At 42.2% G+C, this 12,704-nt stretch overlaps 1 protein-coding gene across 10 annotated transcripts in view; it reads left to right on the top strand.

The window, feature by feature from the left end:
- The window catches only part of tjp1b (tight junction protein 1b), a 243,042-nt gene extending 230,395 nt beyond the window's left edge, over positions 1–12,647 (top strand). For 5 of the 10 annotated variants that reach the window (XM_062035399.1, XM_062035398.1, XM_062035404.1 and 2 more), the window contains 15 exons: positions 698–882; positions 967–1,062; positions 1,152–1,234; positions 1,328–1,538; positions 1,603–1,703; positions 1,796–2,146; positions 2,576–2,797; positions 3,813–4,670; positions 4,785–4,876; positions 5,101–5,316; positions 5,426–5,562; positions 6,368–6,824; positions 6,928–7,145; positions 8,902–9,045; positions 10,988–12,647. In XM_062035399.1, coding sequence (XP_061891383.1) covers positions 698–882; positions 967–1,062; positions 1,152–1,234; positions 1,328–1,538; positions 1,603–1,703; positions 1,796–2,146; positions 2,576–2,797; positions 3,813–4,670; positions 4,785–4,876; positions 5,101–5,316; positions 5,426–5,562; positions 6,368–6,824; positions 6,928–7,145; positions 8,902–9,045; positions 10,988–11,082 — 3,466 coding nt within the window. In that variant the 3' untranslated portion in view covers positions 11,083–12,647. The remainder of the gene's footprint in view (positions 1–697; positions 883–966; positions 1,063–1,151; positions 1,235–1,327; positions 1,539–1,602; positions 1,704–1,795; positions 2,147–2,575; positions 2,798–3,812; positions 4,671–4,784; positions 4,877–5,100; positions 5,317–5,425; positions 5,563–6,367; positions 6,825–6,927; positions 7,146–8,901; positions 9,046–10,987) is intronic. The other 5 variants (XM_062035407.1, XM_062035401.1, XM_062035400.1 and 2 more) reach the window with 4 other exon arrangements.
- Positions 12,648–12,704: the final 57 nt, after the last annotated feature.

Below are 12,704 nucleotides of genomic sequence, written 5' to 3'. Positions count from 1 at the left end.
CGGGCTCCCTGTGTGGAGTTTGCATGTTCTCCCCATGACTGCATGCGTTCCCTCCGGGTACTCCGGCTTCTTCCCACCTCCAAAAACATGCACCTGGGGATAGGTTGATTGGCAACACTAAATTGGCCCTAGTGTGTGAATGTTGTCTGCCTATCTGTGTTGGCCTTGCGACGAGATGGCGACTTGTCCAGAGTGTACACCGTCTTCCGCCCGTGTGCAGCTGAGATAGGCTCAGTGTCACTTTAAAGACAACAACTGTAAGGATTTTTAAAATATTTTCTTGAAACAGTGGATGTTCCTTCACAAGTATTTGCACTTAAAATACATTTTTGTAATAATAATTATGATTAGAAGAAAATGGATGGATGGATAGAACATTTGAGGGTACAGTTTATCCTAAACAGTCCTGCCACTTCATTGTATACACTGTACTGTAAATACTGTAAAGCAAGTCTTATTTTTTGTGGACATATACCACGATAATATCGTACCATGAGATTTTGATGCTGTTACATCCCTATAGTTTAGTATTAAATGAATGGACCATTGGGATTTCAGTCTTGTAATTTACTGTAAATGTGTCATTTTCTTGAAATGGTCTTCGTTGCCAACAGTACTGAGATTAGCAGTGCCAAGTTTATGACACATTCATTACCTTATGTGTCAAGTGTTCTGTCTTGTTGTGGTACGTTAACAGAGCAGAGCAGCTCTCCAGCGTGCAGTACACACTCCCCAAAACAGCTGGGGGCGACAGGGCGGACTTCTGGAGGTTCCGTGGTCTTCGCAGTTCAAAGAGGAACCTCAGGAAGAGCCGAGAAGATCTTTCCTCACAGCCAGTCCAGACAAAGTTCCCGGCATATGAGAGGGTTGTCCTGAGAGAAGGTGAAAAATCTAACCGTGCACTAGTAAACATTGCATGCCTTTATTCCAAATCTACCATTTATAATTTTGTCTTTGTAATTGTAGCTGGTTTCTTAAGACCTGTCGTCATATTTGGGCCTATCGCTGACGTTGCGCGAGAAAAGCTCTCCAGAGAAGAGCCAGATCTCTATGAGCTTGCAAGTATGACGATTCATCATTTGAACATAACCGCAACATAAACTTGATGGGTTATGTTTGAAATGTCATGCATTGCTCTGATTGTTTTCCAGAGAGTGAACCAAGAGATGCCGGAACAGACCAGCGGAGTTCAGGAATTATCCGTCTTCACACCATCAAACAAATCATTGACAGAGTAAGCACTCCAATTTTTGTTACATTCGAAAGGCTCCATAGATTTGTCTTCACCCCAACTCACCTCCATTATTTATTTGTTCACTCATAAAAGGACAAACACGCTGTGCTGGACATCACCCCTAATGCTGTGGACAGACTGAACTATGCTCAGTGGTACCCAATAGTAGTCTTCCTAAATCCTGACAACAAGCAGGGTGTGAAGAACATGAGGACAAGACTTTGTCCAGAGTCTAGGAAAAGCGCCAGGAAGCTCTATGAGCGAGCCATCAAACTGAGGAAGAATAATCATCACCTATTTACCAGTGAGTGGTCACAAAGTAATATTAATTATAATACATTACTTAACAAAACATTTTTTTTTTGTAGCCACCATCAACCTGAACAACATGAACGATGGTTGGTACGGGGCTCTTAAAGAAACAACCCAGCAGCAACAGAACCAGCTGGTGTGGGTGTCTGAGGGCAAGGTGAGCAACAACTTTCACTGTTTTTGTACATCTGTAACAGAGAACTAATGCAATGTGAGTTGTGAGCCCAAAGATAAATGGTTTCTTCTCAGGCGGATGGCACCACGGAGGATGACTTGGATATCCACGACGACCGCCTGTCCTACCTGTCTGCACCAGGTAGTGAGTACTCCATGTACAGCACGGACAGCCGCCACACGTCCGACTACGAGGACACAGACACAGAGGGAGGAGCATACACAGATCAGGAGCTCGATGAGACGCTGAATGACGAGGTGGGTCTGCCCACGGAGCCCGCCATCACACGGTCTTCCGAACCCGTGAAGGAAGACCCACCTGTCATTCAGGACGCCCCTGGTTACCCTGGATACCAGCACCCAGTGCCACCGGACTCTTCTAATCGTATAGACCCCACTGGATATAAGTTGCCCTCTCCGCAGCAGGTAATAACAGTAGCCTTGTAAACCACTGTACTCTGTTTGACGTGTGTGGATAGAAAAACTCTAAACTTGAGCGGTTAGCTCATTGGTCATCTTGATAGTTGACAAAGGCCATGTCCACATTAACAATGTTACATTTTTCTTTGCATTTTTTAATTTTAAACAACATTGTTGGGGACATTGAATTTGGACAAATGTTTTTGGGACCCTGAAGTGGGTAAACAAAATAAAATAAAGACACTTGTGTAATTGTGGACCTAGCCTAAATGTCAAACATGTTTTAGAAGCTACTGGTATATTATCTGACAGAATCAAACATTTTCAAAAGCCTTTTCTTGCTGATTCGGTGAAGACCAAGGTGTTCGGGTGAGCTATTCTTGGTGTGCCCTTGGCAGGCTGTGTTTGTAAATGTCTTTTAACAATACTTCACAGCAAGATGAGGCTTCTCTGCCCAAGCCCCTGTTGCCTCCAGCGCCCTCTGCTGTTGAGCAGCCTGTACAGCTAGAGGGTATGCATCTAGAGGAGCCGCCTGCTGCAGCTGCAGCTTCTCAGGCTGACTCACTTAGAAGCCCCAGTCCTGCCCCTGAGCTTTTTCATCCCCCACCACCACCACACGAACCCCACTCATCTGGACCAACCGGTCCAGAAGCAAAGGTACCCGCTGTTTCAACCGCCCACTTGGACCGGGTCTGGGCCCCAGCCTGCTGTTTTAACTGCCTGTCTTCTCGCACATGCTTCCCACTTGCTCTCTGCATGAAATGCTCACACTGTGTGCCTCACTGAGCCCACCGTGTGCCTCTGGCTCCCAGAGAATGTGTGACGCTCTAGTCCACATGCATCACGGTAAACCTGGGAGACCAGAGGGTCTTGTACATATGAGTCTTTGGCCCGGGTGAAGACATCCACAACCAGCCCTAACTGTTGCCTCTTACTTCCTTTGCATGGCTCCAAATGTTTTTTGGGTTCCTTCAGCTTTAATTATCTTCTGTAGATGATAAAAAGAGCACTTACATCGTAATAGTAGATGTGTTGTGTCGTAGTGCAGTAGTTTGACATTGCATTAGACGCAAACTGAATGTTGGTTGCATGATGAACGCTAACCTGCAGACAGTATTCTTGATAATGATTTCCCTCAAGCAATTCTCCCTATGGAAAATAACAACTCATCTCAACACACTGCATTGTGTTTATGTTCACTTGTTTTGTTCTGAGCAGATGCCAACAAATGAACCTTCTTCCATAGGAAGTTATGTGGCTATTGATTTGCTGTCTACAGGCTACACATCATATGTTTGAAAAGAGGCCTTTCAGAAATGAAACTGTTTTCATTATAAAACATGTATTAATAACTAATGAATGTGGATTGTAATCATTCTTGAAAGGCATCTTGTCAAACGGGCATTCAGAACATGTTTTGAATAATGGACAAAGGTTTGCTTGTTTTTTTTGCACTTTGACAAATTGTCTCATGATTTGGAAAGTGTTACTTACTGTATGTATGCTCGCTTCCATTAACTTTCACTTTGAAGTTTCACACCTTGTTCTATTAGGTGTTTAGGATATCGTCTCTCAACTACTTTATCTATCTTTGAACACAGTGTTTGATAAGCTTAGATTAATCGCCATTAATATTTAACAGAAGCATTCATTTAATACTGTCTCTTCACAGATGTACAAAAAAGATCTGTACAACATGGATGAACCTGTGAGAATTAACCATGGCATGAAGCAGTCTCTGAGCTACAGTCACCAGCCTTCATACCAGGACAAGCAGCCATACCGCGAATACGACCACCCGCCTTATTGTTACGATGGAGGCGGCTACGCAGAACCAAAGCCTCACAACGCTGACCCTCACCTGCACTACGAGAACCGTGTGCCTCAGTACAATGAACAGTGGTCTCCCTATGACCAGCAGACCTCTTCCTCCCAGCCCCCAGGTTACCAACAGGGCCACCAGCAACCCACCAGCTATAACCCCCGGCCCCTATACGAGGATGGCCCAGGGAGAGACTACAGCCCGCCACAACCACGCTATGAAGAGCCCCTTCCTGTGGGGTATGATGGAAGATCACGCCACAGTAAACCTACTCCCATTCGTTATGATGAACCACCCCCACCACCACCCTCAGCAGGCTATGATGCCCGCTCTCCTTATGAGGCAGAAACTCACGGCTTCCCAATAAACTCACCGCGTTCACCAGAACCGCCAAAGCAGTACTATAGTGACCTGGGTCTAAGGCCTACCTACATTCCCGGGCCTCATCGGGGCTTTAAGGCAGGAATGCACGAGCCTGCAATGAACTCTGAGCCACCAGCACTCCCTCCTAAAACAGAGGCCCTCCCATCCCCAGGGGAGCCAGTCATCTCTCCAGGCACCAAAACCTTTCCACCTCTCCAACGGGAAGACCGGGATGAAGACCTAAACATGAAACCACAGTCGGTGCTCAACAGAGTGAAGATGTTTGAAAATAAACGCTCAGTTTCTATGGACAGAGCGAAAGAAGGAGATGCAACAGTTCTCAGGGTAATTTTCTCAGCTATCACCTCAGTGCAATGTTGAAGCAGCAACTGTAGAGCTCACTAACTGCAAAGGAATAATGATTATGAAAAACTTAAGATATCCTCTATTTCCTTTTAGCCTGCAGATGTTCCCAAGCCCTCAAGTGCACCTTGTCCAGTTCTCAAGGCCAATTCTCTCAGCAACCTGGAGCAAGAAAGGTCCACCTACAGGTGTGTAGTTGTCATTACAGCATCCTGGGGCGACAGTAAAGGGAAATGAAGGGCAACTTGGGGAAACCCATTCACACATTCATTGTTGTTTGAGCTCCGCCTAGTGGGGGCAACTGCAGGTGTACATACACCACAAATGGATATTTTCCTGCACATATATGCATGGAAGTAGCATTTCAGGATGAGCAAAATCATGATCTATTTATTTTCATTCTTTTTTTTAGGGCTCCTGAGCCACAGAGGCCTCACACAAAACCACTTGATGATGTCATGCGCTCCAATCACTATGACGCAGATGAGGATGAGGAGTACTACAGGAAACAGTTGTCTTATTTTGATCGCCGAAGCTTCGACAGCAAAGCTATGGGCTTACCCAGTCCTGGCATCAATCGCTTCCACGATCTTGTCAAACCAGCTCAACTGTCTTACTCATACAACAGGTAGAAGGACACGCCTTTTGACACCGTTGCCAGACAATCATGTTTCTACTTTTCCACCCACGTTTCGGTCTTCACTTACACTTTTATTGTTTGTCTTCACCTACATTAGAGTGGAGTCTGTCGAGAAGGTTAGTTCAGGTGAGAAGCGATATGAGCCCCTGTCTCAGATCAGCCCCTCCTCTCAGTACGGACCCCCTGGCTCTGCCATCCCACCCAATACACTGCCAAAACTCAGCCCTGGTCATGGTGAGCTCTATAATCTTGCTGCCATAGTTATTACTTTATTTTATTGTTGTTGGTTGGTTGAAGTCTATTTCAAATATGTATGCAATTTCAACATGATACGTCACGTATTTAACCCATTTTTTTATTTCTCTGAACATGTCCGAAAAAGAGTAGGAAGAAGCAAAGCTTATTTAAACCTACCCCCTTTTCCACTTCACAATTACTTACACATTTGTTCACTTATTTTGCAAATGCAAAATAATAATAATGGATTGTTTTATTATTATTTAAATCACACTTTTATTTAGTTACTTAAAGTGTGTTACACTGAGAACCCATCATTCATTTACTGCACATTCACACTAGTTGGTAAGCTACATTTGTAGGGTAGACTGACCATAACGTGTTTGTCAACTTGTGCCTACGGCCTCTCCAACCACCACCAAACATTCAGTGTGGGTGGCACTTGAAGCAAGGTGGGTGGGGTGTCTTTTCCAAGGACACAACAGCAGTGACTAGGATGGCTAAAGCTGGATTCATATCAGGAACCCTCAGGTTTCTGGAAGGCTGCTCTAACATCTGAGCCACGCAGCACCAATGATGTGTATCTGTGCATTAACTCAGTGTGCATTAATCAGTGTGGACCTCACTTAAATTGCTTGTGTTCAACTGTGGGCATTGATTAAAACAACCTTTTAACACAAGGACATTGTTGTAGAAGCTACGTAGCAGCTGATTACATGCAGCCTGTCCTATCCTCCATATTTATTGTCATTTTTTGAGGATCTTTTATTTATTTTTTGTCATTTTCTGTATTTTCATTCAGGAAATCCCATACCAGAGCCATTGAGCTCACCTAATCCCAAACCTGACCTGGCAGCTCTCAGACCCATTAGCAGGGAAGAACCCGCACCAGTTGGCTATCTCCCCCCAAGGGCCCTCCTTGACAAGCCCCCAGTCAACGGCACTGACCCAGCACCCCCGAAGACTGTTGCCGCCCCCGCCCCCATTGGTTACAACCGTTACGTCCCCAAGCCGTACACCAGTTCGGCGCGACCTTTTGAGCGAAAGTTTGAGAGCCCCAAGTTCAACCACAACCTCCTACCCAACGACACACAGGTGAAAACGGACCTTCTCATCAAGCCCGGCGGGGGAAAGCCCCAACTGTCACCTCAGCCCCTGGACCATGACAGCGGCCTGGACACCTTCACACGTACCATGGACAACAGGCCCAAATACCAGCACAATAACATCAATGCCATCCCGAAGGCCATTCCTGTAAGGTACGGCTCTGATGGCACACGCATCTCACAGGGAGGTTATTGTTCTGCTCGTTTTGAGTATTGTGCCCCTCTGACACTGCACTGACTGTGATCTCTGCTGCAGTCCCGGCGCACTGGACGATGATGACGAGGACGAAGGGCACACGGTGGTCGCCACCGCACGAGGTGTCTTCAATTGCAACGGAGGGGTCCTGAGCTCCATCGAAACAGGCGTCAGCATCATTATCCCCCAGGGCGCCATCCCAGAGAGCGTGGAGCAGGAGATCTACTTCAAGGTGTGCCGCGACAACAGCATCCTGCCCCCGCTGGACAAGGAGAAAGGTCAGTCCCAACAGGAAGAATAACATCTTCTGTTAGCAGGAAGCAGCTTACAAAACATTGCATGCCTGCAAGATGGCAGTGGTCTGGTCTTATGGGTATGTTCATTTTTAGCAACTTTGGTAAAAAAAATATGAATGATCACTAGCTACTGCTTCTTGTTAGTGCTTTGCTGGACTATTCCAGTCCTACGGGGTGGAAACTGACATGGATGCTAGACTACAGATGCTGCTGTAGTGCACAGTATACAGATTATTTTTGTTTCAATCAATTTCTGTGTTTTTGTAACAGTACTTAAGATCTTAACATGAGCCAAAATGTGATCCTTTTTTCCTGAGTAAGGGAAGATTACACTTGCATTCAAAGTATATATTAGAAGGTAGTAAATCAGTTTTGGTAAACAGTACTTATGTACTAGTGTTTTCCAAACATTCGTTCATTTGTGGCAGCCGCCACAAATGAATTTGTCCCGCCACAGAAGATTTAGCATCTGCTTTATTTAATTTATTTAGGTTCGCCCTAGCTTACAAACACATTAGGACTGTCTGTGTAGCATAAGCGGAACTAGGAATGTCCCGATGAGAAATTTTGCCCTCAGATCCCAATTCAATTTTGTGTCCAAATATGATACTTTGACAGTGTTATTATAGCGTTTGGAACTGAAAATATTAACAATAACATTTTTATAAAGCTGATTTCATTACATTTACAATTTGCCAGTATTGTTGTAAATCAGATGATGTAATACATATGTGGTATTGAATGCTACACACAATTTCTGGAGTAAAGTAAAGTGGATAGTTCTCAATAAATTTTAAAAAATTAAAAACTGTTATTGGCTCCTATTTAAATCATTTTGATTTTGCCCTCAAAGCCTTCCGGTATATTGATTTATATCCTGAGTTTTTAAACAATAACAGAATTGACCCCCAAAATTAGATTATGCAATAATAATAGGAAGAAAAATCTAATCACTTTAGTATCTATCATTTACAGATAATATTGTTTGGATTTACATGACGTCATGTCCTGCTCATTGAATATGCGAGATGGTCAAGCCAGCGTCTGTTCTCAATAGGCGACATTTAGCCCTTCTTGAAGAAAGACACCCTATGCTTGCGTTGTTTTCAGCTGTAAGCACGGTTCAAATCTTTAAAAGTTCCTTGAGAGTTAATCAAAAAGGGCAGAAGAGTGCAGGATCTTGACAATTTTAAGTATCAGTATCATCAAAACTAATGTTAAGTATCCAACCAACAGAAAAATAAGTGCTTATTACAATTCAACACAAGTGTAGATAGAACCATGAAAACAGAAAGTAACTGAGTATTAAAAGTAAATTAGCAAGTAGATTAGTAACTGTTTTGAGAAAATAATACAACTGACACAATATGTTACTGTCATCAGCTAAATTAGGAGCCCTTGTAACCCGTTTTGAGATGTTTCTTTTATCATTTATATACCAAATAATATTCTATGATATATATCGTTATTGCAGTAGGCCTGGCCTCAATATATATTGCGATATGGATTCTAGGCCATATCGCCCATCCCTATTTTCTATGACAAACCAAAAAGGTGCGTTTTACATATCCACACAGAGTTTTGCGTTATGACAAATATTCAAGTTAGATATTGTAATTAACGCCCACAACCATGTGTTTCTAGTTGACCATTCAAAATGATGAATGCTTTATTCTTCGTGACTCTTTCCACAAATGAACCAGTGTTTGTGTCTAAACGTTGTTGCGTGTCCGCACAGGAGAAACGCTGCTAAGTCCTCTGGTGATGTGCGGCCCTCACGGACTCAAGTTCCAGAAGCCTGTGGAGCTGCGCTTACCTCACTGTGCGTCTATGACCCCTGATGGTTGGTCTTTTGCTCTAAAATCCTCCGACTCCTCGTCGGGTACGCTGTCCTCTCTCTCTGTCCTTTTTTGGGTCTGTGGGCTTAGAAGATGACGTGCTTGGTCTGTTCACCTTCTTTTCCACATTCCTCGCTCCTTTATCACGAATGGGCTCCCTCATACACCTTTATTATTGTTTCCTTTTTTCCATGTGTTACAGTGTTGCCTGTCTTTAAAGGGGACCTATTTTATTGTACATTTAAAGCACTTCATTTTGGAGTAGATATTATGTATTGGGTATGCTTTGGTGTACAGTTGGATCCACAGTCACTTTTATCATTTTTTTGAGTCTGTCTACAAGATGTTCGATTCTAAAGGCGTTCTTAAATTGCAAATGAAACCACGCCTTACCCTCTCAGAAAGTATCATCATATATCTTTCAAAAATGTGCACTTTTTGAATATATATCCTGGAGACTAACTTTACTTCTTTGCAGACATGGTTAAAATTAGACTTAATGAACATTATACAGTGTAGATTCACCCAGTCACATTAGGTACAGCTGCACACTCTTAGATTGATTCAGACTCTGTATTAAAAAGCTGTTTTTAGTCAGTATGTCACTGTAGGTCAGCTAAGCTACAAAGTTGAACTACATTTTCCAGTAGGTTGGCAGTAGTTTAGCTACTTTTTAAACGATTAGGTATTTCTGTAGTTTAGTTACTTTAAGACCCATGTAGCTAGGTAGCTTACATCAAAGCCACAAGCTACAAAGAGAGAAGATGAACTGCGAATGCAGGCCAAAAAACATGGAAACGATACAAAGCCCTGGATGAATGAGAACATCCATACATACATACAGAGATTGGTTGGTGTTCGTATGATGAGACACAATTGGCTAAGGCTGATCAGAGGCAAGATACGTAGTAAGCAAAATCATAACCGTCACGCACTCATGTCACATGACGACGAGGGAGTCAGAGACAGGACGCTTCAAGCTGACTATTAAAATAAAAAGTAAAATACTTGAAAATGGCAGAGGAATTCTATTCCGCAGATTAGATTTTACCTTCAATGATGAAGATGACGTCCAGGAAACCCGCAATAATGTCCTTGTTATATTTAGACAAATGTATCCCTTTAGAGAAAACAATGCCACAAACCTTAGTTTTTAGTTGTTTACCCTGTAAACCAAAATTTATAACTGATCTCATCTAAGATGTGGAACACACATTTAGGAACACACATTAAGGTGAGTTGAGTTCATGAAAAGTTTTACTACACATAACCATTACCGACTGTTTGTCAAGAGGTAGATAGATGCTGTTTTTGTACTGTAGGTAGAGAAAATGAATAACATAATAGGGGTAGGCCAAAGAAAAGGCAAACTAAAATAAGTACATAGAGTGAGGTGCGGCGACCCCTAGAGGTAGTTGTAGGGTGTCCCGGGCTAAATGACAGATAGTTAATTGTAATGGACCACTATTGGGACCATTTGTACACTCTCAGTACAAATTAACATTGATATTGTACATGTGGGTCCATAGATATAAATGCCATTAAATGTAGCTCTGATTTTGAAAAGCTACTTTAGCCGTGTAACTTGTAGTGTAGCTTGCTACAATTCACTGGGGATGGCTTCGCCTGTAGCTTTTAGCTATATTTAATCAAGAGTAACTTGTAGCTTAGCTTACTACATTTTCTAAGTTGCTTGCCCATCATTGCATTTATAAGTCAGTATAGACTAAATTCATCATAGGTCCCCTTTAAATTTCCTCCAGATAACAATAAAAGGTCAAAAGTCACTATTACCCATTTTATTATTATTACCACAGATGATTGTTCTCACTGCTGATCAGGGTTATCTAACTGATTATTATTGATTAGTGTGTTTGACATGCAAATGAAGGCAGTAACTGTGTGCTAAAACATACCAGATTGTTATGTCAAATGAACAGTGGCATTAATGGTATTTTAAATTCTCTTGATTTGTCATTTGCGCAGGTGACCCTAAAAGCTGGCAGAACAAATCTCTCCCAGGAGACCCCAACTACCTGGTGGGTGCGAACTGCGTGTCTGTGCTCATCGACCACTTCTAAAGAGGGCGACAGCTGGTCTGTTGGTGAATGTGAAAGAACGGGGGAGGGTCGGGGTGCGTCCCCTCCGTGCAGCGAGGTTAGGGTACACAACACTCACCTCAAGGCGGTGAATCAAACACTCTCATGTTGTTTACCGGACCCTCAAAAAAAAAAAGAAAAAAAACCTCCCACACACTTTTAAGAAGAGTCAACTCCCTGGCTCTTCTTTTTTGTCCTTTTTGTTGGTGCTTTTGAGGCTTGCAAAAAAAAAAAAAGACATACCACAAGTTATTGGAACTCATATGAGAGTGCATGACGGTGCCACAGACTGAATAATCTCATCTTGATATTTTTCGATACTTTTTGGGGGGATCAGCAAAGTAAAAGAGAAAAAAAGAGAAATATTGCTGTAAAAAAAGAAAAAAAGAAAAGTTGGCATATGCAAACCTTTCGTTGTGCAGCCATGAAGGATCTCTGGAGGACTCACACAAGAAATGACAGTTCATTGTTATTATTATTAATAATAGTAGTAGTATCAAAGAGGCCTGTTTGTTCTGATCGGGCGCTCTCTTTCCTTAAAAGTGATGTTTTTGTAGCAAATGTTTTACCGTAGACGAATAATACTGACAAACTCCTGCTGTCTAGAGATCTATGCATGTGCTATGACTCAGGTCCAGACGCCTGCTACCACTTTAACACACGAGAATCCCATCCAACACTGCGAGCAGTGATGCCTTATCTGCATACAAACGAGAGAAAGAACTTTCCAAATTGAACCCACCCTGACCCTCCTGTCACAGCCAACACCAAGTTGTCTCTGCTTTTTTTCTTTCTTTGTTCTCCTAAACCTGAACTCGGATTCTAGCACATGCGTGAAGGCAGAATGGACGCTTTCTTTTTTCCCGCTATGCATATATGAAGAGTGAGGAGACGCCGAAAAGCTCCCAGGATGTCGTGGCTGTACATATTGCTAGCATATGGCCTTGGTTCTCTGTAAATCAACTTTTGTACATCTTTATTATTTTGTATAAAAAGACAAAATGTTTCTTTAAAAAAAAAAAAAAAAAAAAAAAAAAAGCAAGAGAGAAAGGGAGAGCGGTTACATTGGTTATGTTTGTATCCCGGTTAAAAACCCTGAGCCTTGGAACTGACACAAGCAGTAATAAATCCAACTTTTCTAGCAATGTATACACTCTCACTACTTAAGGCATTTTTTACTTTTTATTGAATATTTACAACAACAAAAAATAGAAGTGCTTGGTTTGAATCAATTGAAAAGATATGCTCAAAGGGGTTTAGGCTGTTACAAAGACTGGTCCCTTTCTTTATTTGTGATACTGGATGCTTTATTGTGTGCCCTGAAATGTATTTTTGTACTAATAGACAATTTATTATGGCACATCAGTACTGTTTTCTTTTGATATAACACTTCAGTGCTTCAATTCAACACTAGTTTATTTCCCTGTGTGTCCAACATTCTTTTTATTTATTTGGATTTCTCTTTTTTTCATACATTGTTTCACCTCTGCAACAATTTTTTTAAATGTATACCACTGTATTAATAAATACATTTCATTTTGAAATTAGACGAGACTCCACATATTAATGATACGCTTCACAAAGTGTGCTTTTTATTTACATTG

Source organism: Entelurus aequoreus, linkage group LG24 (genome assembly GCF_033978785.1).
Source record: "Entelurus aequoreus isolate RoL-2023_Sb linkage group LG24, RoL_Eaeq_v1.1, whole genome shotgun sequence".
NCBI classification, from domain to species: Eukaryota; Metazoa; Chordata; class Actinopteri; order Syngnathiformes; family Syngnathidae; genus Entelurus; species Entelurus aequoreus.
The sequence above is the reverse complement of the archived record's forward strand: the minus strand, read 5'-3'. Positions and strand labels throughout refer to the sequence as shown.